Here is a 24,083-nt window from a genome sequence, read left to right as displayed (position 1 = left end):
GGAGCTGATAGAGAAATCACGGGACAGAAAGTCAGCTCCAGCCCTGGCTCTGCCACTGGGTAGCGTGTGGCCGTGAGCGACTTGCTCTTCCTTCCGGGCCTCAGTTGTACCACTCGTAAAGTAGACCCATGAAGCGGAGTCAGTGGACCGTGGTTCTACGGGTAGTAGGTTCCCAGGATAATAAAGTTCCCCCCAGAATGGCGGGGAGGGGAAAAGGAACCTGACAGAGTTAATCACTTTACTTATTCATTTGTCGTTTGCAGAATAAGGATATCAACCCGCAGAGATATATTCTAGTATCATCATCATTTCAAAGAGGAGAGGATTGCCGCACCATTTATAACGTGACCGGTCAGTGCAAATAGCGCTGTCAACAGGCGTCAGCCGACCTCCGGGCACACATCCGTGAGATGACTCCACAATGACCTTTTTTTTTTTGTTCCAGTTTTCTTAGTTGCACCTTAGTGTAGAGCTCAACGGTGGACACAGGATATGGGGGCACCGTGGGCTGTCTTCTGTCCTCAGAGCTGCCCGCAGATGCAACAGCCGAGGCTCCCGTTGAGCAGCCCCTAACCCAACTCTTCTTTCTTGGTGACAGGGATGGGCAGGCCCCCCGTCCGGCTGGCTGTGGGAGGCAGACGCCGCCTTTATATCCAGCTGCAAACCTGGATCACGGACCAATTGACCGCAAAGTCCTGAAACAGAGGTGGGGTGCCTAGCTTCTAAGCGTTTAAAAGCCAAACGATTATATTTGTCTTTATTTTCTCCGAGATGTCCTGTGGTTAAGTGTATGTCTAAAGTGGAAACCTTTTGTTTTGCTGGAAGGGACTCTGATCAGGTGACGGAGAGATTTGGTACAAAAAGGAAGATTAAAATTTGTGACCGTCGTATTGGAAAAGTGAAGTTTTGAGATGATATTAAGCGTCTTTCAAGTACACGTTAAGGAGAAAGAGGGTTTCTCTGTCGTAAACTGTGTGAGGTGATTGGCAGCAGCCACAAAAATCGGATTTATTCAGTGCATCATGATGTCCCATGGAGTATGCGTGTTGTGGAATCTTGGCTTTTGTTTCAAATTTTGTAGTCATGGTTGTTTTAAATTGATCGTTCCTGATGGAGACACTACTTTGGTAGACATTTCCTTGTATTCCTACTGGATTCATGGGGCATAGGGTTACACTGGGACGAAGGGAAACTGTAAACCTGGAGAACTAGACCCAGAAATATGAAGGTCAGACAAAGTCCTGAGGGCAGTCGTATGTAGGATGTGGCGCGAGAGTTGTGGCAGCCCACACGGTGTTGCCCGGCCTCCCGGCCTGCGTGCATCGGGCAACAGTGACCATGAATATGCTTCTCAGCTGCCCAGCAACATGTGCTTTTCTTAAGATGTCCCATCATCGAGAGGAGGGATGTCCACTCTCATAAGAAAATAGGCCATAGTCAAGCCAGAGTGGACCCTTTATAGTGTCTTTAAGCTTCAATATCCTCATCTTATAGTCACAGCAGGCCTGCCGGCCCGGGGGACATAGTCTCTCTGTTTTGTAATGAGGGACACAGATTTACAGGAGCCCAGACATGTGTAGCCAGTTTTCCTGAATAGGCCATATCGTCGCTGCCTACTGCCATCAGGCAGGAGCTCAGGGACCAAGGGCAGCAGCTGCCGGCCACTGGCCAGGGTCCTGCAAGCCCTCAAGGTCAGGAGCAGCTGCGCTTCCCAGCAGGAGACCTCGACTGGGCTCCTCCCCTGGGCTGCCCTCTCGCCTTCGGCCTGCAGCCCCAGCAGCTGAGCCTCCCCCGGGGTCCAGGCCCACCTACCCCCGGGGCCCACCTCCCTCCAGGCCCACCACCCCCGGGCCCACCTCCCCTGGGGCCCACCTCCCCCCACCCCGGCCCCAGGCTCTCCCTCTCCAGCCCCAGGCCCTCCCGTCCAGCCCCTGGCCCTCCCTCTCCAGCCCCAGGCCCTGCCCCTCCAGCCCCAGGTCCTGCCCCTCCAGCCCCAGGCCCTCCCATACTTTACATATTAAGGTCACAGGCATCCCAGGAGAGCAGCAGTTGGGCAACACAACCACCTGAGGAAGAAACCCAGAGTTTTTGTTGGAAGTTCCAGTTCTCTCTGCTCCCAGGGAGCCGCTGAGCCTCACCCTCCGCAACAGTCACAAGTCGGGTGGCCCGGGTCCTTACAGGTGGAAGATGGTTATTTTGTAAAGCTACACGGCGTGGACCTGGCCCAGCAGGCCCCGGGGAGCATGGCCGGGAGCACCGGTCACCGCAGGTCGCGGCCCACGAAGCACGTACAACCGGCATTTGGGAGAAATGAATTTCATACCCTCACCCGCTCCCCCAGCCCCACCAGGAAAAAGAAAAGAAAAGAGAAGAAGAAGAAGAAGAAGAAGAAGAAGAAGAAGAAGAAGAAGAAGAAGAAGCCGCCGCCACTGCCGCTGCCCTGGGCACGTGCGCTACTCTGTGCGCTGCCAGGCTCCCGAAGCCACTGACTCCAAGGGCACGTCCCTAAAGCCGCCCTGAGCCCCCAGTCCCGGGTGGCAGTCACCGCCGCCTCAGCGCTGTACGTGGTCTGGGCCCATCTGCGGCCACCGAGCGGGTGATGTGTCGTGACCTTTGCTTCTGTAGGAATGAGGGACATACACGCAGAGGAGGGGTTCGACGGGGGAGCCCTGTGGGATCATCGGGAGTTTTTGGGACAGTCCTGCCAGTGAGGAGAAACCTTAAAGGTCGAGGCTGGAAGTTTCTGGATGTTTGTGTGTCTTCCAATGCCCAGAGGACCTGAGCACGGGGAGGACGTGGCATACGGTCGTGTGATTAGCGGGGCCCGAAGGCCCTGGGCCTCTGTCACCGTGGCTGCCGGAGGTGGGAGGATGTCGCAGGAGCCCGTCGGTCCGTCCCACTGCCTGTGCTCCTGCCGCCTCTCTCCATGCCCTCTGGGGTCTGCTTTGCCCGAACCCCCCAAGGCCTGGCCCTCTAAACGGCAGGGGTGGGGACTACAGCTTGAAAACAGGAAAAGCTGCCGCCAGGCACGAAGAACACAGAGCCAGCCTTCTGCAGGCTGAGCGGGAGCAGGTGCAGGGACGGTGTGGGAGCAGGTGGGGGAGCAGGTGGGGGGGCAGGTGGGGGGCATGCGTGGACCAGGTGCGGGGGCAGGTGCGGGAGCAGGTGCAGGAGCAGGTGCGGAGGCAGGTGCAGGGCAGGTGCGGGGGCAGGTGCAGAGCAGGTGCGGGGGCAGGTGCGGGGCCAGGTGCAGGGCCAGGTGCGAGGGCAAGTGCGGGCCACCTGCCAGGCTCCTAGGCCTGTGCTTCCCCGCCCGTGGTGCCCTCTGCTCCCGGCGGACGAGCGGCTCGCCCAAGTCCAGGCAGGGGGGCTCCAGGGTTCTGGCTAAGGCCCCCGAGGATGCTTCTGGTCCTCTTGGACTCGGGGAAAGGTCCAGTTAGCACATCCTTCTCTTTTCTGGGCTAAGATGACAGTAGGTTCTTGGCTTCCTTTCTGTCCTTCTATGTTCCGAGAACATTCCAGCTTTCAGATGCTGCTGCGGCCCGTGCAGCCCAGGTTCGAAGCTGATCCCACCAGGCTGGTCCGGCCACCTCTACTGCCGGTGGAGTCTGTGAGCCTGGGTATGGAGAAGAAGGGGATGAAGAGGAGATCTCAGTGTAAAGTGGTCGGTGGGGCCCACTCTTGTTCTCCAGTCCCTGGAGAGGATAGTATTTGCCACTGTTTTCTCTTCCAATGGGGGCACTACTACCCCTGGGGGTACCGCAGATGTGAAGACCCAGGCCTGCAGCCCCACTGGACATCCTTCACAGAAGAGTGGCCCATCTGGGCCTTGATCTTAATTGAGCACCAGGGAGCCATAGTAGTTCATAAGACTGACAGCCGTCGCAGTTCCTGAAGGCAGCAGGTTATCCGTAGGCAGGTGCGCTTGGAGAAGGGTGCCATTTGGCTCTGAAGTCTGAAAAAGCAGGGATGATGGATGAAATGACCATGGCTCTGAAAGTCAACCAGGATTCAGCTGAGTGTGGTGCAAACTCTGCCCCTGGTTCTGTAGAGAAGCCACATGGGACGCAGCGGAAGCCAGGTGAGACCCAGAAGAGCTTCTGTGGGAGGCTCGGTTGGGGGAAGAGGGGTGTGTTGGATCATTTGCTGACTCTCCAGGGCCTCAGTCTAATCTCAGATACATTCTGTGTTTACAGAGGACTCTATTTCTATCCCAGGTCTGTCCCTCTTGCATTTGAGCCCCACTGGTTTTCGTATCTCAAACATCAGGACCCAGTGACACGGCGCTTCTTTTTGCTGGCACATTGGCTTGGTGCCTTGCTAGTCCATGGTTCCTTTGAGATCAGTGGGCTATTTTTAATATAATGGAACTCTCCTCTTGGAAAGCTATCACTTTTCTGTGGGAAAACAAAAGTGTATGGAACAAAAGACCATCTTTATCTGTCATAGAACATTACATTTAATATTTTATCTCTCTCTCAAATGCTTTTAAGTTGTTGTTGTTTTTTTTTTTTTACAACATTTTTGTTGCAAACTGTTCTACTCAACAAATTCTCAGGGCCGTGTGGGGGATTCGGACAAGGAAGACCAGCTGAAAGCCAGAAGGTGGGCGAGAGTCCAGCTGAAGAGAGGGCTTAAGATGAGCCTAGAAGAATGAGGGAAACAGGGCTTTCTGGGCGAGAGAAAGCACCGCGGACACATGGGTAGTGTGTTCTGGAAATCCAGAAGGCTTGATTTTTGGCTGGATCTGAGAATTCACATTTGATAATAGCTGATAACACAGCACAAAATTGGACCATCTGAGGAGTGGTCCTCATTATTATGATGATGAATTCAGATTTGGGATATTCAGAAGTTAAACACCGTGAATTTTATTTTCGTTCACAGAATCTAAAAACCCCGTCACCTGCTTTATTTGTGGAGACGAACAAAAGGAGAATGAAAAAATGTCCTTGAATATGAGAGTCACCTACACTGGAAGCAACAGTTTGGGACTTTTAAGATTTTTTAATTTGTAAAGAAACACTGAAGCTTTCTGGTCTGGGGGTTCAAGAGTTTACATTCTCCCTAAAGCAAGGCTACCTGCTTTCAGGGGGAAAAAGAACTGCCAACGCTCACTAGCTCTGGATGGGGCTTTATTGCAGGGACTAGTTCCAGGCTTTTCCTTCCAAGCTTACATTTTTACATTCAGATATGTTAATAAATCATAGTTATTTTCCTCTTCTTGGAGAGTTCCAGGAAACCAAAGGGCTGATTATTCAAGGATGGGCCAGGCTCAGACCTTCCCTTAGAAAGAAGCAGTAGTCACTCTATCCTCAGGGAGAGCAGATACTGAAGATGTTATTGGTCAAAGAGAGGAACACAGTCCCCGCTGGCCTTACTACCATGTGCAATGCATAGTATCTGCTTGCTAGGATCGGGAGAATCCCGAATCACCCACGACACGCAGCATACGGGTTGCACTGTAAGGAAACAGGGAGAGTATCGTGCCTCCAACAGTTGGAGACAGGGTGAAGTTCGCATGATGAATCACAAAAGGCAAAACATCTAGTATGGTCAGGTATTGAAGGCGAAGCCTCACCTTTCCCACACGCTTGGTCTTTAGACCATGGGACTTTTAGATTTGCAGCGGAATTTCCACAGTGGCTTATGACTAATGGCAGCAGGCTTTCGGTCCCTGAGGTATTTCTAATTCTTTTACAGACACAGAATAGTCCCTAGAAATGCTGGTTCTTGGGTATTTGAGCTCCATGTGGCTCATGCATGACGTACAGTTATCAGATCATGTTAGCCCAGGGACAGCTGAGCTCCATTGTAGACGCCACGGTGGCCGTTAAGTCACAGACAGACAAGTCAGTGTCCTTTAGAAGAAACTGCTTCAAAGACAACCATTGAAGTGGATAGATCAAGGGTTCATCAAATTAGGGCAAAATTTGTTATGTGATTAAGACAAATGTAGGAGGCCAGCAATAGCCCACTATCCACGCCATGTGCTTCCTTCCCAGCTCTATTTTGTGTTTATATATCTTGTCTTCTCTCTAGATAGTTTTTTCCTTTTTTTTTTTAAGATTGCATTTATTTATTCATGAGAGACACTGAGAGAGGCAGAGACACAGCCAGAGGGAGAAGCAGGCTCCTGTGGGAACCCCAATGTGGGACTCGATCCTGGGACCCCGGGGTCACGCCCTGAACCGAAGGTAGATGCTCAAGTGCTGAGCCACCCAGACGTCCCTTCTGGAGAGAGTTTTCTTATGGATACTCCACCTGGGGGTCCATTATATTGTCATTACAGGACAATTGTGTCTTAGGAAGAGCTTCTCTATAGGAATCTGGGAGCTGCAAACTACAAAGAGTTGTTACTTCTGAATAGCATTGTCAAAAAAAAAAAAAATACATAGCATTGTCGACAGCTTTTTTAATGTGTCCAGATCTCAGATAGCCAGCTCGGAGTTGGCATAGTTTACTATGGCCATTCAAGTAGACCAGGAGCCATGGGCCTAGGACTCAACTTGCTTCTTCCTCTCGGGCATGGTTACTATGTCAAGCATGACTGGTCCAGCATACTGGGTAGCTGGGTTATGTCTTAGGTCAAAGAGTAAACACGGAAGCCATTAACCAGCTCCAGCTGGCTGCTCTGCTGATGGACATGGTGATCTCAGTGCTTATGTAAAATGAGATAGACGATCAAGAGGAGAAGGCTTTATGACTATCTAGAGGGACAAATTTAGAATTTTAAAAATGAACAATTACCTTATTATTTTTCACTCTCTTTTCTGCTTATTTTTTGAATAGGATTATTTCTGCCTTCAAGCTCGCTGAGTCTTCTTTATATAATTTCAATTCTACATTAATCCTCTCTAGTACATTTTCTTTTATTTCAAAATTTATAATGTCCTATTATTTTAAACATTTTAGCATATTTTCCTTTAAGTCACTGAACATTGTTATACTAGCGGTCTTAAAGTCCTCATGGACATCTGGATCATCTTAGCATCATGCTCTGTTCGTTGTTTTTACTTTTGAGACTGGGTTGCACTTTTCTGGAGTCTTCCTTTGTTTCTTTATGTTACATAACTTTGGATTGTATTTTAGACATTGTGACTTGATTCTGTATATTCAAACAGTGTTGATTGCTGGTTAGTTTGTTTGAAGAAAGCAATGAAATTGGTTGCATTCGAATTGAAAACTGTCTCCAGGATCAGCTCAAAACCAAGTTTAGTTCTCTTATTCTTAGCTGGGCTGTGGACACGGGTGCTTCTGGATCAGCCAAACATTTGGACGGTTTATCCACAGAATTTATAGTTCCCTCATATTAGTTAAGATTGTCCTCTCCCTCCCCAGACAGGAGGTTGCCCAAACTCCGTCCAGTAGTTGGGTAGTCCAGGGAGACAGCAGGTTTTCTATCAGACGCTGAGCAGCACTGCCAGAGGCCTGGCTTCAGGGCAAAAGTCATAAAAACGAGACACATTCCACGTCTTCCTTTTCTTCCAAGTGTAGATTCTCTTTAGAATCTGCCTGCTTTTTTTTTTTTTTTTTTCTGCTTTCTGGCGTTTTCAGATAATTTGTGTTTGCTTGTTTGCTTGTTTTTGTACTTTGTCCATGCTAACAGTTATTATTCATGGGATAGTTCGTCCAGTCGGAGCTAATTAGGGCATTCCTGAAGCAGAACTCTGCTGGTCAACTATCAAAGTAGTCCACGTTTGAGTGGTGAATGCCTGGAAAGATGTGGTCATGTGAACAGTGGAGGCAAATACAAGAGATAAGATGTAAAGAAGTTTTCACAATGCCCGGATGTGGAGAATGACGACACTGAAGGGTTAAGTCTGAGTTGTTAAGGGAAAGATACAATGAAAGACACTGGGAAATTGGAATGGTATCTTGGTCAGCTCAGCTGCCATAATCAAATGGACTGGGTGGTTTAAGCAGCAGAGTCATGTCTTACATTCTGGGGGATGGAAAGTCCAAGATGAAGGTGCCAGCTAGTTTGGTTTCTGGGGAGAACTTTCTTCCTGGCTTGCAGATGGCCAATACAATGGAGAGAGTGTGCAGTCTGATGCCTCTTCTTACAAAAACACTGAACCTATATATCAGGGGCTCATTTAACCTTAATTATTTTTATAAAGGTCCCATCTTTACTACAGCCTCACTGGGGATTAGGGCTTCAACATACAGAAGGTTGGTGGGGGAGACACAACTCAGTCGATAGCAAATGGAAAACTGGCTTTGAAATGAAAAGATTATAAATTATTTCAGACATGTTGATCATGAAATTAATAATGTACAAATTGCTGGAGAAGTAGGAATACACATGGAAAAGAAATTATTGATGATAGATTTACAATCCTTCCACGTATAGCTCAGAGCTGAGGCCATGGGGGATGGACGAGCTCTATGAGGGAGAAAGCGTAGATCAATACTGAGGCTTAAGAGGGCAAAGACCAAGCCATGTGTAAACTCACACAGAAGATAAAGGACGAGTAAGTCAGCAAATAAAATAATTTTTTTTTAATTTTTATTTATTTATGATAGTCACACACAGAGAGAGAGAGAGAGGCAGAGACAAAGGCAGAGGGAGAAGCAGGCTCCATGCACCGGAGCCTGATGTGGGACTCGATCCCGGGTCTCCAGGATCGCGCCCTGGGCCAAAGGCAGGCGCCAAACCGTTGCGCCACCCAGGGATCCCGTCAGCAAATAAAATAAATGGGTTCTGGGAGAGATAGAAAGAGAAGAGGCAAGTAAAATAGTGTGTAGGAAAATGAGAGAGAAAAGGGGGCTGAGCAGAAGTGGTCATTTGTGCTAAGTGTGGTCAGAAATGTCTTGAAAAAGGCTTAAAACGCTGTGGATTTTTAAATCAGGAAATCATTATTAACTTTCGAGGAAGCAGTCTTATAAAGTGACGGGGAAGAGATTAATGTGCAAGAGATTAAGGAAAGGCTAGGATGGGTGTGACACGAGGGACATACGTGGAGCACAGATGGTGAGTTGGATTCCCAGGGTACGAAAGCAGTGAGGAGCCACTGAAATGTTAACAATACTGTTGAGACCAAATAGAACTCAGCTGTCCACGCACCCTTCCACCGGTCATTGTGCAGTGATTCCATTAAGGCAAAGTTATCTATGCTGGAGATAAAAGAAATAGTCCCTTCTCCTGTGTGACACCTATGTCTCTTGTGCTCACTGCCAAGGCTCCACCGCTGTCTTCTGTGTCTTGAAATCTTTCCTTAGAGAGCTGGGGCTCATCCTCACCTGTTCTTACTGGAGCTATCTTCCTTATGGTAGGTGATGCCCCCCCCCCCCACTACTGTCTGCAAAATTAAGATAACTTTTCATTCTCCTTGAAGTAGTGAGCTCTGGGTGTTGCATACAACCGATGCATCTCTAAATTCTACCTCTGAAACGGATGCTACAGTATATGTTAATTAAGTCAATTTTAGATAAAAAACAATCTTAAAGATAAGAGAACTAAAAAAGTTAGACAAAATTTCAGATTCAGTGAGCCTTTTCATGAGAACCTCATCTCAGTTTTTAAAAACTAGGGCATATTGCAATAATGACACTGTCATTTATCAGATGTGTCGACTGTATTATAAGGTTTTTTTTTATTACAAATATAAACTCTACATATAAGCTGAGTAGTTCAGTAGACTTTGATTCATTTAAACTCAGATCAATCCTAGCCATTAACTTTGTTTTAAAATCTTTCTGGTTGATTTTATTGGATACCAGGATTGAGATCCCTTGGATCGGTGGTGTGTTGTTTGGTGGATCTTGTCGAAGAGCACTGACACTGAGGTGGGAACAGAAATATTAGTGTCCTCTCAGTTTGGGAATGCTTTCTGCTCCCCGCATTTGCTGTAGGGTGACTTCTGCTGGTATCCTGCTCAACCGTACCTCAGTAAAGACAAGATAAATAATTTTAACCTCACAGTAAAGATTTTTTGATCCAATGCAAATGCCATTTTGTGGATGTGAAATGAGCATGCGAGCAGTTATCTGCTCCCAAACTGGAGCATATTTTTAATTTCTGATGAGTCCCTTTGCTTGTGCTGTATTTGTTTGGACTTGGATTAGTTAGCCTGACTTGCATTCCCCTCACTTCCACTTAACCTTGTTAAAGTGCTGTAATGTAAAGAAAAAAATGGGATGTCCCTTGATTTTGCCTAATGATGCTGTTAAAAGGAAGATGGAATATCTAGGTTTGACAGAGCTTGGATGTGTCTCGCTACGTTTAGGGCATTTGACAAACATAACACCATGCGCTGTAGTCGCTACTCTTACTTTGAGGAGAAGAGACATAGAGAAAAAACACATAGAAGAAGAAGGTGAACATTGTACGAAGCCCTCTCTGATCGCACGGGAATACTAAAGTTACCCCGATGCAGGACTGAAGAAGAGAGAGCGACCTCAAAGGCGTAAAGGTGTCGGGCAGCTAACTTAGCTACTAGAAACTCCTGGGGAAAAGGAGATAAAATGTACTAAAACTGAGTTTAACACCGGTGCAGTTACAGCACCTTTTAAAAACATGGGAAGGCACAAAACACAGCCGACAACATCCGCCTTGGTAAAGGGTAGATCATGGGAGAAAGGAAAGGAAACCTGCAGAAGACTAAGTGGCCTTTGGTAGACGTCGTCGCGCTCACCGTTGGCCGAACGACCGAACAAAATGAGACAGAAACATCCTGGGAGTAGCTCGGGCTGCAGCACAGATTCCGTCGGGGAACTGCCTGCTGCTGCCCTGGATCAAGTATGAAATTACCCACGTGCTTATTTTAGCCAGGACGTTTCCCCGTTTCCCCGCTGACGTGGGGCTGCCAAAGAGGCCTAAAGGAGAGAGCTTATCATGAAAGGGAAGGGGAGGGCTTTCTCCTCTCTTCTTCATCCCCCACGCTTCCTAACGCCTCACGCACTCTGATAATATAGGACCTCAGATTCTAAAGGAAGCCTGGCCTTTCAAAACTCATCAGAATTTTGTTTGGACAACTAAGGATTGGTGTGCCAGAAAACGAACCTACTTAGGCTAATTCCGGAAATCCTTCTGTTCTTTGTCTTCTACTTGGCTTGCCTCTACTACTTCGCTTCCCTTCCAAGGCAAGCCTATTGCCTCTGGTAACTTGTGTGGAAATTTTACAATAGATTCTTCTTTTTACACACTTAACCATCAGTAGCTAGCCTTAAGGTTTTCAAAGTGGTTCTGATACTTAATTCTATAAATAGCTTTAGTGTCGTATCATTTACCTAACGTGTAGTTCATCTATTTCAAATACACAGCTCAGTTCTTTTCAGCAGATTTCACAGCTGCATGACCACTGTCCCGGTCCATTTGGGAATGCTTCCATCCCCTTGAATAACTCCCTTACCCCCCTTTGCGGTCCCCACTCCGATCTCCAGCCCCAGGAAAACACTGATCAGCTTCATCTGCCTTCTGTAGCCATAGTTTTCTGTAACCTTTTGTAGAAACTTCATCTAATGTAAGTATCTGATATGTACTTTTAATTTAGAAACTCAGTTTACCTTATTAACATGGCCAAAGACCAACTAAATTAAGCAGATCTTGTATTTCACTGTAAACAGCAAGAGAGTACATCAATTAAAAGGATTTTCTTAATCAGGTGCTGAGACTTTAATTGTATGCCTCATCTGCTTTGCTCAGTTGCAACTAACTCTTTTAGTTGGATATCTTGTTCCGTTTGAGCTCTGCGTCACATATTCCCTCTTCAACATGTATGGCTCAATCTTCTTTCCAACTTTAGGCCTTACTCCGCAGTCTCTTTTATTAAGACATTTTCTTTCCAGAACTACAAATATTTATGTGTGTACAAAGGGAAAGAAAACAGAGATACCTACTGAGCCCGCAAACATTTGTGGATAGATGAGTAGAGGCAAGATGGATTGATGAATTCCATATTTAGACCTCAGGAAAGTGGTTTATATTATAAGTTCTCGGGATGTAGAGAACTCACAAATTGCATCTATTTGAAATAGAATTTCACTCTCTGTTTTTATTTAACAGAAGGAATGTGAAACATGTTCTAGCAAGGAATAAAGCATTGCAGTGGACTAAGTCTTACGTTTTGCCAGAGTTTCCCTATAATGTCAAATGCATGTTAACAGAACACAAATGTCCCGATCACAGCTTGAGGATAAGGATCATTGAGTTTCTCCAAGCCGACATGACTAAGTATCTGGAAGGCTCACTGTGAGTAATAACGGGCTATCCTTGCTGGTTTGGGAGGGCCTCTGTTTTCAGAGTGGAGTAGAACTCATTGGGAGCCAAAACTCTTCAGATTTTGGATGACGTGTTGGTAATAAGCCCAACGTTGCCCATTGATCAATTACAATTGTCAACATTGTATTTGAAGGTCTTCATTGTTGTACAGAAGGTTATGAAGGAAAGGGAGTACAATCTGGACTCCTAGGCAGGAATGCAGGCTGCTTGAAGTGAAAAATGTCCTCGTTGCACACAACAGGTATCCCAGCACCCAGCAGTACAATGATGTGGTCAACGCGCTGCTGCAGGCCTACCCCTTCCTGGACGAGGACGGCTGTGGCTTTGTAAGTGACCACATGGTGCCATGCCATTCACCTCCACCCATCTTAAAATAATAGCTTTGAGTTGTCCGGTAATTGTATGCCCCATTCCCCTCCCCTCAGTCTCTCTATCCACCCATGTCTATTTCTCTCTCTCTGTCTCGTTGTCTCTAGCTGGTCTCTCTCTGATTTTGTTCCTTTAGCTTTGTCTCATCTGTCAGTCCCTGTTTTTTTTTCTTATCTTTGGTCTCTCTCTAACCCCGCTTCCTCCTTCTTCCCTCTCTCCCTCCATCTCTCTCCTTCTCTGTCTCTGTCTCTGCTCTTTTTTGATGCCTTCTCTGACTCTCTGTGTGTTCCGTTGCGTTTTTAAATATATTTTTAAATATATTTCTTTTTAGAGCAGTTCTAGGTTTACAGCAGGATTGAGAGGAAGGTACAGAGGTTTCACATGAACCCCTGCCCCCCCCCAGGCATAGCCGCCCCCATTGTGAATGTCCTCTACCAGAGTGGGACACCTGCTACAGTGGGTGAACCTATATGGACATCATTATCACCCAAAGCCCGTAGTCTCCATTAGGATTCACACTTGCAGCTGTACATTCTGAGGTCTTCTATGTCTCTCTGCCATCATCTTTCTGTGTCTCCCTCAAAGTGGTTTGGAAGCTTATGTGTCCTGTTGAGTCTTTAAGGGATGTAATGTGCAGAAAGAAGGATGTGACCACACCTCCCTCACTGCTATCATCACTGGAGCGTTGCTTGCCTTCCTTCCTCCTTTCCTTCCTTCCATTCTCTTTCTGTATTTTCAAGAAATGTTTATTATGTGTGGATAGAATCAGAATTTCCAGAGTGGAAGAGGGAATATATATATATATATATATATATATATATATATATATATATTTTTTTTTTTTTTTTTTTTTTTTTTTTACCACCCAGACTCAAAAAGGGATAGTACTCTGTGTCTGGAGCTAGTAACCATTGAAAGCCAGACTGGAATTTAAGCATTGTTGTTGTTTCTAGTATGACATCCTTCCTAAAATAATAATTTACATTTTCTGTTTGAACAAGTCACATATTCACATAGTTCAAAATTCAAAAGCTACAATAAGATATAAATGGAAGTCTCCCTCCCACCTCCATCCCCCAGCTACCTCGGTACCTAATCTTCCTCCCCAGAAGCCGCTGATGTTATTAAAGATTCTTTCCGGAGATTCTTCACATACATATAAGCAAATATGTATTTATCCAGTTACATTTTGACCTTTGGTTTTATGGTTATGAAAGTGAGACAAATAGAACGTAGTGGATAATGCTCACCTGGATTGTGTGTGCACTTTACGCACTTGTGTCCCCCGATGTGTTCATGAAAGACGCTTAACTGATAAAGAGACCCGCGAAGTCGCTTAGCGTTCCCTGGCCCGTGCTCACACACACAGGTGGGAGGGAAACTGAGGCCCGTGGTAGATAATTACCCCGATTCCCCCAGCAAGGGTGTATGACATTGTGTCTCTTGTGGCAGGGAAGACGTAGATGATGTCTGAGAATGTCCGTCTGTGGGTGAAAAAGAGAGAGCAAGCAAGCAAGCTCTTGGTCATTTTTAGGGCTGTCTTCTCAGCTTTTATTTGGGGAATCGTCATGTGGGCACCGAGGTTGCAGGAATGCCCCATGCACGCCGCCCCCCACCCGAAGCCTTGGGGTGAGGGCTCCCCACGCTGGCAGCGCCGAGGCCCAGGTGGTGGAGGCAGGGAGGCGCTGTCCTCGCACCGCGGGAGGTTCCGTGCATCCCTGCCCCCCAGCCACGAGGACCACAGCCTCTCCAAACCTCGCATGTGCCCTCTGGGAGGAGGGCAAAATCCTGATGGTTAGGAGTCCCCATCCTAGATTCTCTAACTGTTGATATTTTGCCCCAGTTATTTTTTGTGGTTCATACTTATTTGCTTTGGCTGAGCCTGTGGCAATAGAAAACAAGTTTCCGAGGCCATTCCCTGGGCGGCCTTGTGCCAGGAGGCGCCTCCTCTGTAGCACAATAGTGCTGTTTTGCCCAAGGAAACTAGCGGCGCCTACGTGGTGTCATCCACAACCACTGCAGGAGGATAGATGTACCCATATGCCCATGTCCCCAATTATTCCAAAAATGTCCTTGAAATGGAGCTTCTGCTATGGGATCTAGCCAAGGATCATTCGCGGCGTTTCACTGTCTCTTCAATTTCGTTTGGTCTCAGAGTCTCTGCGCCCTTTTTGGTTTTTCCTGATTCTGATTCTTTGGATAAGTCTGGTCCAGTTAACGTAGGAGAGGGTTCCTAGTCTGGGTTTGGCCGAACGGCTCCTACGGATCATGTGTGGGTTTAAAATATGAGGCAGAGCCCCGCCTGCTGGAAGGCCCCGGGCAGCTCCTGGGTCAGCGGCCTATTTATTTCAGGGGGTCACGCTGCCCACCCAGGTGCAGGGCATAGGGGGGTGGGGCTGTGTCTGAGGCTTCTGTGTGCAGAGCTCATGGGCATAGCACCCCCGTCGGTGGGTGTCCCCCCGGCGGTTAATGCGGGGAGAAGGGGAGGCCAGGGAGGCCTTGGCACCGGGGCCACGGGAAGGCTGCGGCCTGCCCACCACATCCACAGGCCCAGCCGGGCAGGAGGGCGAGGGATGTGCACAGCTTCACATTTGGGAGACCAAGGGCACCCGCACCACACAGCCCGAGGGAGGTGCCAGGGCGCCTGAGCCACCCACACTCAGCCCTGGGCCGCGTCCACCTGCTGCCCGTCCCCTCAGGGCAGAGGGGCCTGAGCAACACTTCAGTTTGCCAGCGGCTTCCAGGAGGGGCTCCGAGACCCGGTGTGGCCTGGGAAATGGGGCACAGTGGCAGGAGTCCCGAAGGTCATGGGAGACAGGAGCCTGCCCAGCCGTGGGGGCCCCCGGGGAGCTCCACGCTGGATCAGCCACATCGTGGCTCCCGGAGAGCTACGGTCCTTGCCACCCCGTCCTCGGGTCGCAGAACTGCGGGGCGCTGGGCTCAGGAGGGGGGACCCAGGGACGCCCAGGCTGCTCACCACCAGCCTGCGAGGCACTGGGGCTCAGGAGGGGGGACCCAGGGACACCCAGGCTGCTCCCTGCCCCTCTGCAAGGCGCTGGGGCTCAGGAGGGGATGGCCCAGGGCCGCTGATGCACGAGGGACTGACGCCTCATCCCCTGGGCAGCTTCCCAGACGCCTGGGGTCCCGGCTGGCAGGTGGCGGATGTGAGCCTGCCCCTGTGCCTGCGGCCTGGTGATGGGGGGGCGGGCAGCAGCAGCAGAAGGCAACGCCGGAGGGCGGGAGTGGGGCGGGCAGGGGTGGGGGGGTGGGGGGGGAACAGAGTGGAAAAGCCCAGAAGCGGGAGAGTGCCAGTGAGGGCCGATGAGGGCGGATGAGGACAGCTCAGTGCAGACGGAGGGTGGCGCCCTGGCCGGGGCAGCGATCTGAGCTGAGACCCAAGGCAGGGCCCAAGCGCCGGGTACCAGGCCAGGCAAGCTGGCGGTGGAGCTTCTGGGGCCCCACGGCCCTGAGGAGGCCAACGCTGGCCCGACTGCCCACCGAGCCCAGTGCTGCGGCCCATGCGGCCCATGCGGTCCACGCCGTCGTGGAGCCCAGCCGCCTGCCTGCTCTCCTCGCCCACTGGAGCCCAGAGGCCCTCCTGGCCTGGCCCCCAATCCCGCTCACCCGGAAGGCCGCACCCTCTGGGCTCCGGGAGGACCCGCCGGCCACACGGCCAGCTCCAGCCGCAGACTCCCAAAGATAGGCCAGCGCCCGAAGTTCTGCGCCTCGAGGAGGGGTGCCCAGAGAGCCAGAGGACCTCTGCCCTAGGGCCAGAGCCAAGGACAGAAGCTCCCCGTGAGCCGGGACGTGTCCAATCCACACTGGACCGCAGCGGAGCTCCCTGGGGATCCCTGCGCTCCCCACGCCCCCACAGCGGGGCGGGCTCCTGTCTCCCGCGACCTTTGGGACCCCTGCCGCCGCCCCCCATTTCCCAGGGCTGTCCCTACGCCCTGGCCTGGTGTTCCCACCCTCAGACCCACTGCTGCTCAGATGCACCTGCTGCAGGAAGGGTCTGCGGCCCCAGCACAGCGCAACAGGAAGCTCTCTGTTGCCGTTAGGACACTCTCTTTCCGGAACAGCAATGACCCGCCTCGGCTCAATGGGCCCTTCCCGCGTCCCCTCCTTCCTAGGCAAGCCCAGCCTTCCTGTGTGAAACAGTCCACGCCCTGCACCTACCTGGGGAAGGAACGCCGCAGTCGTCGCCAAAGGGGATTTCAGGGGGTGATAGAGAAAACAATTTTAAGAAAATGCATCAATGAATATCCACCTGAACCAGTTGTCGGTTCCTCCCTAGAGCCCAGAGGAAAAGTGGAACGTGCTGCAGAGACAGCAACTATGGCTGAAAACATCCAATGTGGGGAATTAGAAAAATCCAGGTTTAAGAGCCAGCATATTCACTCAATAACTAGGTGGCATCGGGGAACTAATTTTTATTTTTCTGGCTCTGTTTCCTTAGTTATCATTTAGGGATTATGATTTTTACAGCAGCATCACAAGATTGTTGTGAAGGTAAGTGGAAGGATAGTTATGTTATTTCTACTACTCTGATGTGAAAGTAATTTCAAGCCCAAGAGTGATAAAGATTTTATTGTTTGTCTGAGATCATTCCAATCTCCTTGAAGATTAAGTCTTGTTTTTTGTGGGGGTTTTTTTGTTTATTTTTTACATTTTATGCAGTTTTTATGGAAACGAGCTCTCAAAGATCGCTTTAAATATGTTCGGAGACCCATAGAAGATGATGAACAAGTGATGAGAAATAAGTGTAAATTTGGACACCGAAGAGGCCAAAGAAATCTCGTACCGATACAAGCTTTGATAAGGTTAAAATTGTCCGGATAAAAGTAAGCTTGGATGTTTAAATGTTCTGATACTGTGTTGATTGATTGATTAAAGGATAATAAGTAATAGCATCTAAAATCACTAAAATGCAATGAGATATTCTTTCTGAAAACTGGGAGGCAGGGAAATCTGTTTTGCATGGCTAAAAATATGAATGAATGATATTATTTCCAAAAGAGGGCTTCCAGAAACCGTTTGAGCAGGATGCGTTATTCATCATCTCGTGTTTATTCTTTCACAACCTTTGAAAAACCTGGAAACACCCTTCTGTTCTGGGTCTTTGATAAATGTCTCTTCCTCTGATCGTGAAATATAGCTTGTATTTTTGCTGTTCTTATTGCTACAGACAGACGTTAGCACTCATATTGTAGGGAAGCCCGTGTCCTCGAAGTTTTAGGGAAGAATGTAACCCACAGGCATGGATACAGACCCAATCCTGCTCTTCTGTTGCCGGAAGGCAGTGTCTCGTGCCAACCCAGAGGTGGCCTGTGAGGACTTGCAGGCCTACAGGTACCTCCCTCAGCAGCAGGTTTGCTATAAGTAATGCGCGTGTAGGTCTAATTATCGCGATCCTATAAATTTCCTTAGCTTCCTCAAAACCCCCAAATATGGTTAAAGCCCCAAATGTCCCCTGCTAATAAAGTAAACGAACTCCTCAGGAAGGATGTCCAAACTACCAAGTAGAAGAGAAGTCAAGTCCCATGACTGTCTCCCTCCACAGATGGAGGAAGAAGCAGGCTCCCTGTGGGGAGCCCAATGCAGGACTCGATTCCAGGATCCCAGGGTCATGGCCTGAGCTGAAGGCAGAAGCTCAATCACTGAGCTACTCAGGTGTCCCTCTTTCAAAATTTTCTGAAAAAAATTTGGCTTGACTTTTTTTGGGGGTGAAAATTTATTCTGTTTTCTTGAAGCAGTATAGAAAGGACTCTGACATTTCTATAGGAGCTTTTGCTTTTCTCTTTCTGATATTTTTTTCTAATTGCAATGAAATTCTCTTAGTTGAGAGGCTTTTAGTATGATCTATAGATGCATAGATTATTTTATCTTTGTCAGCTAATTGAACCTACATTTAGTTTCTTTTTAAGAGTTTTCAATAACTCAGTTTCTTCAAAACTGCCTTTGATACCATCTTCTCAGGGGTCTTCATTTTATGATGTATTTGTTATATCCGTTCTGAATACCTACAATCCGTGTTGTCTTATCCAGGAATAGCAGCTGTTCTAGTCTTCTAGTTCCCTATTTATCGTCTGCTCAGTGGTTCTGTTCATTTTTAAAAGTGGGGTTTCCAAGTCTCCAACTATTATTATTATTGAATTGTCTCTTTCTCCCTGTAATTCTGTCCATTTTTGCCACATGAGTTTTGGGACGCTGTTGTTAGGTGTATATAAGTTCATATTGTTATATCTTCCTGATGGATTGGCTTTATTCCCATTACAAAATATTTTCCTTTGTATCTATGAACAGTTTTTGTTATAAAGCTTATTTCGTCTGATGTTAGGATAGCTATTCCCTCTCCCTGTTTGCTGTCATATCTTTGCCCATCTTTTTACCCTAAACACTTTGTGTCTGAATCTAAAGTGTGTCTCCTGTACACAGCATATAGTTGGATCATTTTTACCATCTATTCTTCCAATTATTAAATATAATGACTTACAAGATAGAATTTATGTCTCCTATTTTACTATTTGTTTTTTACTCATCATTTGTTTTTTATTTTATTCTTTAATTACTGCCTTCTTTTGTGTTAAGTAGATATTTTCCAGTGTACTAATTCAATTTTCCTCCTTGTTTCTTTTAGTACATATACAGTTTTAGTTATTTTCTTAGTGGTTGCCCTGAGAATTAGAACTAACATCTTGATTTTTAATAATCTAGCTTGGATTAGTATCAATTTAATAACAATAGCATACAAAATCCTTGTCCCCATATAACTCTATCCCTCTCCCTTTTTTGTGCTGTTATTGTCACATAAATCACATTTTATACCTTGTATGCCCATCAATACAGATTTTATAATTAGTGCTTCATAAAATTGTCTTTAAAATACGATGGAAGAGTTACAAACCCCAATACATTTATACTGTCTTTTATATTTACCTAGTAATGACCTTTACCAGTGCTCTATTTTTTTCATGTGGATTTGAGTCACAATCTAATTTCTGTTTATCAGCTAGTGACCAGTTCTCTGTTTTTATTTATTTGGGAATATCTTAAATTTCTCCTTCATATTTGAAAGGTGTTTTGCTGACTATAGAATTCATTTAGTTCATTGTTTTCTGGTTTGAGAATTGGGTGTTCTCATAACACTGATATCTCAGTTAAACGCTTTTGGCCGCAGCCAACAGAGAGCCCTATCTAAAACTGGCCAAAATTAGAAGGAGAGCTATGCTCTCACGTGACACGGAACCCAGAGATAGAGCAATGTGGACATTATCTCTCCGCACCAATTTAACCATCTTTGTCTCCTCGAGACAATCCGTAGGGGTGTTGCTCCTCCACTTCCTTGAAGCTAGGTGTGGCCGTGAAACTGACTTGAGCCAAGAAGTGGAAGAAGTGACACATGCAGTGATGACCCAGTGTGCAGTGCGCCCTCCTCCCCACTGATTCTTTATCAGTGATGCCTCCCAACATTCTAGGTGGTGAAGCCAGGTCCTTGGTCGAGGAGGATGAGGAGCTGGGCCCCAAGACGGACGTGTCACGTGAGCAACAAATAAACTTTTGTTGCTGAAGGCTTGGGGGTTGCTGGGTACAGCAGCCTGATTCTCCTTACCCTGAGGGATAGCAGGGGCTCCCAGCACGGCATGTCCGGCTTCGGATCCATGTCCCAGGATCTTCTTTGTGTTGGCGTCGTGACGTGACAGAGGCATTTTGGAGGATCTAGCTGCTCCTGCCATCCTTACCCCAGGGATTTCATAGTCTGTGTCTCTGTCCTTTATCTGGATTGAGGAGATCTATGAAAAGTATCACCATTTGTTATAATAGAAATGCTTACAACATAGGGAAACTTTATTTTGCTTCATGTAGAAAATACCTAGCTTTATTTTTTTCAGCTAATCCCCTTGGAGATTCTACTTCCTCAGTACAGAGCACATCATCTCCATTGTGACTTTAGTTAAGAACATTTCTCAGAGTCTGAAACATGGAGGAAACCAAACTGTTATCTTGCCCCACCCAGTGCGAAATATCCTATCAAACATACTGTGGCAGGTTCTTTCAAGAGGTTAACTTGTGCTTTTTAAAAACCAAACCAAACCAACCTACATGATGTCCCAGACACTGATGCAGGGATTTAATAAATCCTGTAGGCTGTTTTTGTATCCCAGAGTCCTCCAAACACTCGCTAAGTGAATAAATAAATCGACAAACTGCTGAGTGTTTACTACTAATTACTAATTACTAACACGATACTTACGATTTATTTCCATCTTAAGACATTTTCTTTTCCTCCTTGTTGGGTATATATGTACCTCATAACTTTGAAAGTCATGAAGAAGTTTTGTGTGGTACCTTTCCTTGCGCTAGAAGTGAGATGGAATCAAAAGTTCTGCAAAAACTGCTGAGAGGGCCAAATGCTAAGACTATCTCAAAGGCTCCTTTGGATTTCATTACTGTTTGCTTCTTACTGCACCTGACACATAATGATTTATTGAACAAACCCTAATCATTTTCATAGGCTTTTGCCCAGATGTTTCTCTCATGGTGCAAAACTGAGCAAAACAGCAAACGTTGAAGAGAAATGTTGACAGTTAATTGCATGCTGGAGATAATGCAATTACTGCCATTGGCAGGTGGCAAATGCCCCAATGCTGTGAAGTCTTACCAGCACAGGGCAGAGTCGCTGCCGTTTCCCTGCCGGCCAACTGGGCCACACAACTGAGTGCTACACAGGGAGACCTTTCAAGGTACCTAGAGAAACCTCATTTCCACCGTCAACTGGAAGACAACGGAATTGAAAACAAGGATGATTGGAAGGTGATATGCAGAAAAGCCTAGCCTCTAACACGGTTGTGTCTAGCAGAAATGTAATACAGACCACATGTGTGACTTCAAATGGTCTAGTGGCCACATAAAAAACAAAAGCAAAAAGAAGCAGGTGGAATTATTATACTAGTATATTTTATGTAACCCAATATGTCCACAAAATTATTTCAACATGCCATCATTATGGAAAATTATTGAGATGGTTTACCTTTTTTTTTTTCTTTTTTTGTACACAAAGTCTTTGAAATCCAGTGTTTCAAAGCCTCCATCTCCTTTTGGACTGGCCTCATTTCAGGTGCTCGGTAGGCTCCTGTGGCCACCAGCCGGGTGACTCGGGGAAGGATGCCCTGCCGGGAATCAGAAGGCGAGACAACGCCCTGGAGGGAACACCACAGTGGCAGGGAGCATGGCCATCACTTGCTGCCGATTGGCAGAGCTCCATCCCCAGACCTGGGGATCGGACCTTTATGTTGTGCCTCCAAGGTAGAGTTTTAATGCTGTCCATGTAAGAACCACTGAAGTTCCGGGACAAGACACGAGCTTTGTGAGCTTGCTCAGATTGCAGGATGCAGAGCGGCATCATGTGTAGTAGGCGTCCAGGCGGGCTTCCCCTCACAGCTGTAGGGCTGCAGCCCTGCTGGGCCTTCCTACCGCGAAAGCAGCCTCTGTGTTCCAGCAGAATCCAGGTTAGAGAGGGGCAGTCCTTGCGTGGGCTCCAGCCGTCAGCTTAGACACTGAGCCCCCGCGGCCCTCTGAGGGCCCCGCGGCCCACTGTGGCCTTCCGCGACCCTGCAGAGGAGGAGGAGACCCGCGTGAACAATCGTCCAGTTTGCATCCAACTCCAGTTACTGTTCCAGCTCAGTTATTGATTCCCTCGGAGTCACAGCTCTCACCCGGGCCCTCAGTGTCCCTTCGTCCGTCCCCATGGCCACATGGAATCTGGTCCCTGCTTCCTGCCTTGTCCTTCCCCTGACCTCTGGGGCATGTCCCCCGCCACCTCCCCCCATCCCCTCCCACTGTCTTTGCCCCTGAGACCAGACGCCCAGCCGCCAGCTCGCCAGCAGTTAGCAAGGCCGCCTGTCTGTGTAGACAGCAGGCACTACCCCAAGACAGCCACCCTGCGCCCCCCTTCGTGCTGGCGACAGTCCTTCCCCTGTAACGGCCTCAAAGTGCTTGTCACTAAGCCTCGAAGCACAGACCAGACAATTTCCAGGTTCCTTCTGGCTCTAACGGTACATAAATCATGAAAAGGTGAGGATTTTAAATTCCGATGCCACCAGCCGTTCCTTGGAATACAGTGCTTGCATCTAGGCTACGACCTTCTGACATTATGTTAGTCCAGCCAGGTCGGAGCTTTCCAGAAGCCCGACGCTCCGTGACATTTCATGAATCGGGCACGGGTGTTGGGGGCACCATTCAGCACACTGTAGGCCATGCATACTGGCCTCGGGCTGCCCACGTTACCCGTTAGAGAGCTCCCACTACCTTACAAGAAAATGAAAGCTGCTTATAATTAGTTTCCTTTTCCTTTTTAAAAATCAAGATTTTTCTTTTTACTTAAAAACCTTCATTCCATACACTTGAGACTTGTAAAGGAACATACAGAGCATATGTCTAACTCATGACAAAACAAACACCAACTTGCAGCTTCGAGAGAACACTGTCCACACCGTGTGTCTGCCCATTATTCTCGCCCGTCCCATCACCTGCTCTAACACCACTGCCCTGGACTCTGAATTTTAGGTTTCTCATTCACTTGCTTTTGAAACCTGTGAATTTGCCACCTATGCCAGGTATCTCATATTATTGGGATTTGCTTGGTGGGCAGCCTACACAAGGATGCAGACGGTCATCAACGTTGACCTTTTCCTCCCACAACATACGGTCTCTGAGATGCACCCAGGCTCCCTTCGGTGTGTGGTCCATTCACTCTTCTATTCGCTTAGAGATCTACTGTGACAGCAAAACACAGTTTACCCGGCCGTCCTCTTACTGATGGCATTTGCCGTGTTTCCAGTTCCTGCGTCCTGAGCTCGGCTGCCCAGCATTCCTGTTGCGCGGCTGGGGTAGGGGTGCCAGCACTTGGCCAAGGGCATGGAGGTGGGAAGAGGCCGGCACACAGGGCCTGCACACATGCAGCAGTCGGAGCCCCCGTCTGTCCCCGGGTGAACACAGACAGTCACACTCACCAGGCGCACCTGTCACCGTGTCCCCCGGTCCCGCCCCGAGGGAGACCCGCTCAGACAAGGAACCGGGTACCTCCCCCTCCCCAAGGGAGGATGCCAGTGGATCCAGAGTAAAATGCGACTTGTTTCTATTCTCACTGTCATCATTTATGGGGTTCGTCGTCTTTCACATTCATAAAACATTCACCTTTCCCTCTCTGTGAGATGCCCACTCATGCCTTTTACCTATTTCCTTAGGGTTGCCCTTTTTAAAAAATTTATTCATAAGAATTCTTTACATGTTGCATTCCACTCCACCGGTTGGATCACTGTAAATATCTTCTACTTTGTGCCTTCCGTTTTGAATTTATGAAATCTTTTGACCAAAAGTTTATGATTTCAATGGAGTGAGATTTATTAATCGTTTCTCTTGTGATTAATATTTTAAAGAACTCCTTTCCTACCTTGAAATGTTAAGAATCATTTTTATATATTTCTTAAAA

General features: G+C 47.8%; 1 protein-coding gene across 1 annotated transcript in view; it reads left to right on the top strand.

Annotated features, from left to right (window-relative positions):
• The window catches only part of SAMD3 (sterile alpha motif domain containing 3), a 37,613-nt gene that overhangs the window by 3,088 nt on the left and 10,442 nt on the right, over window positions 1–24,083 (top strand). Inside the window, 5 exon segments of the mRNA XM_049115490.1 lie at window positions 599–706; window positions 12,011–12,196; window positions 12,468–12,552; window positions 17,273–17,381; window positions 17,384–17,436. Coding sequence (XP_048971447.1) covers window positions 599–706; window positions 12,011–12,196; window positions 12,468–12,552; window positions 17,273–17,381; window positions 17,384–17,436 — 541 coding nt within the window.

This window comes from Canis lupus, chromosome 1, assembly GCF_003254725.2.
Source record: "Canis lupus dingo isolate Sandy chromosome 1, ASM325472v2, whole genome shotgun sequence".
Taxonomy (NCBI): Eukaryota; Metazoa; Chordata; class Mammalia; order Carnivora; family Canidae; genus Canis; species Canis lupus.
This window is presented reverse-complemented; position numbering and strand designations above follow the sequence as displayed.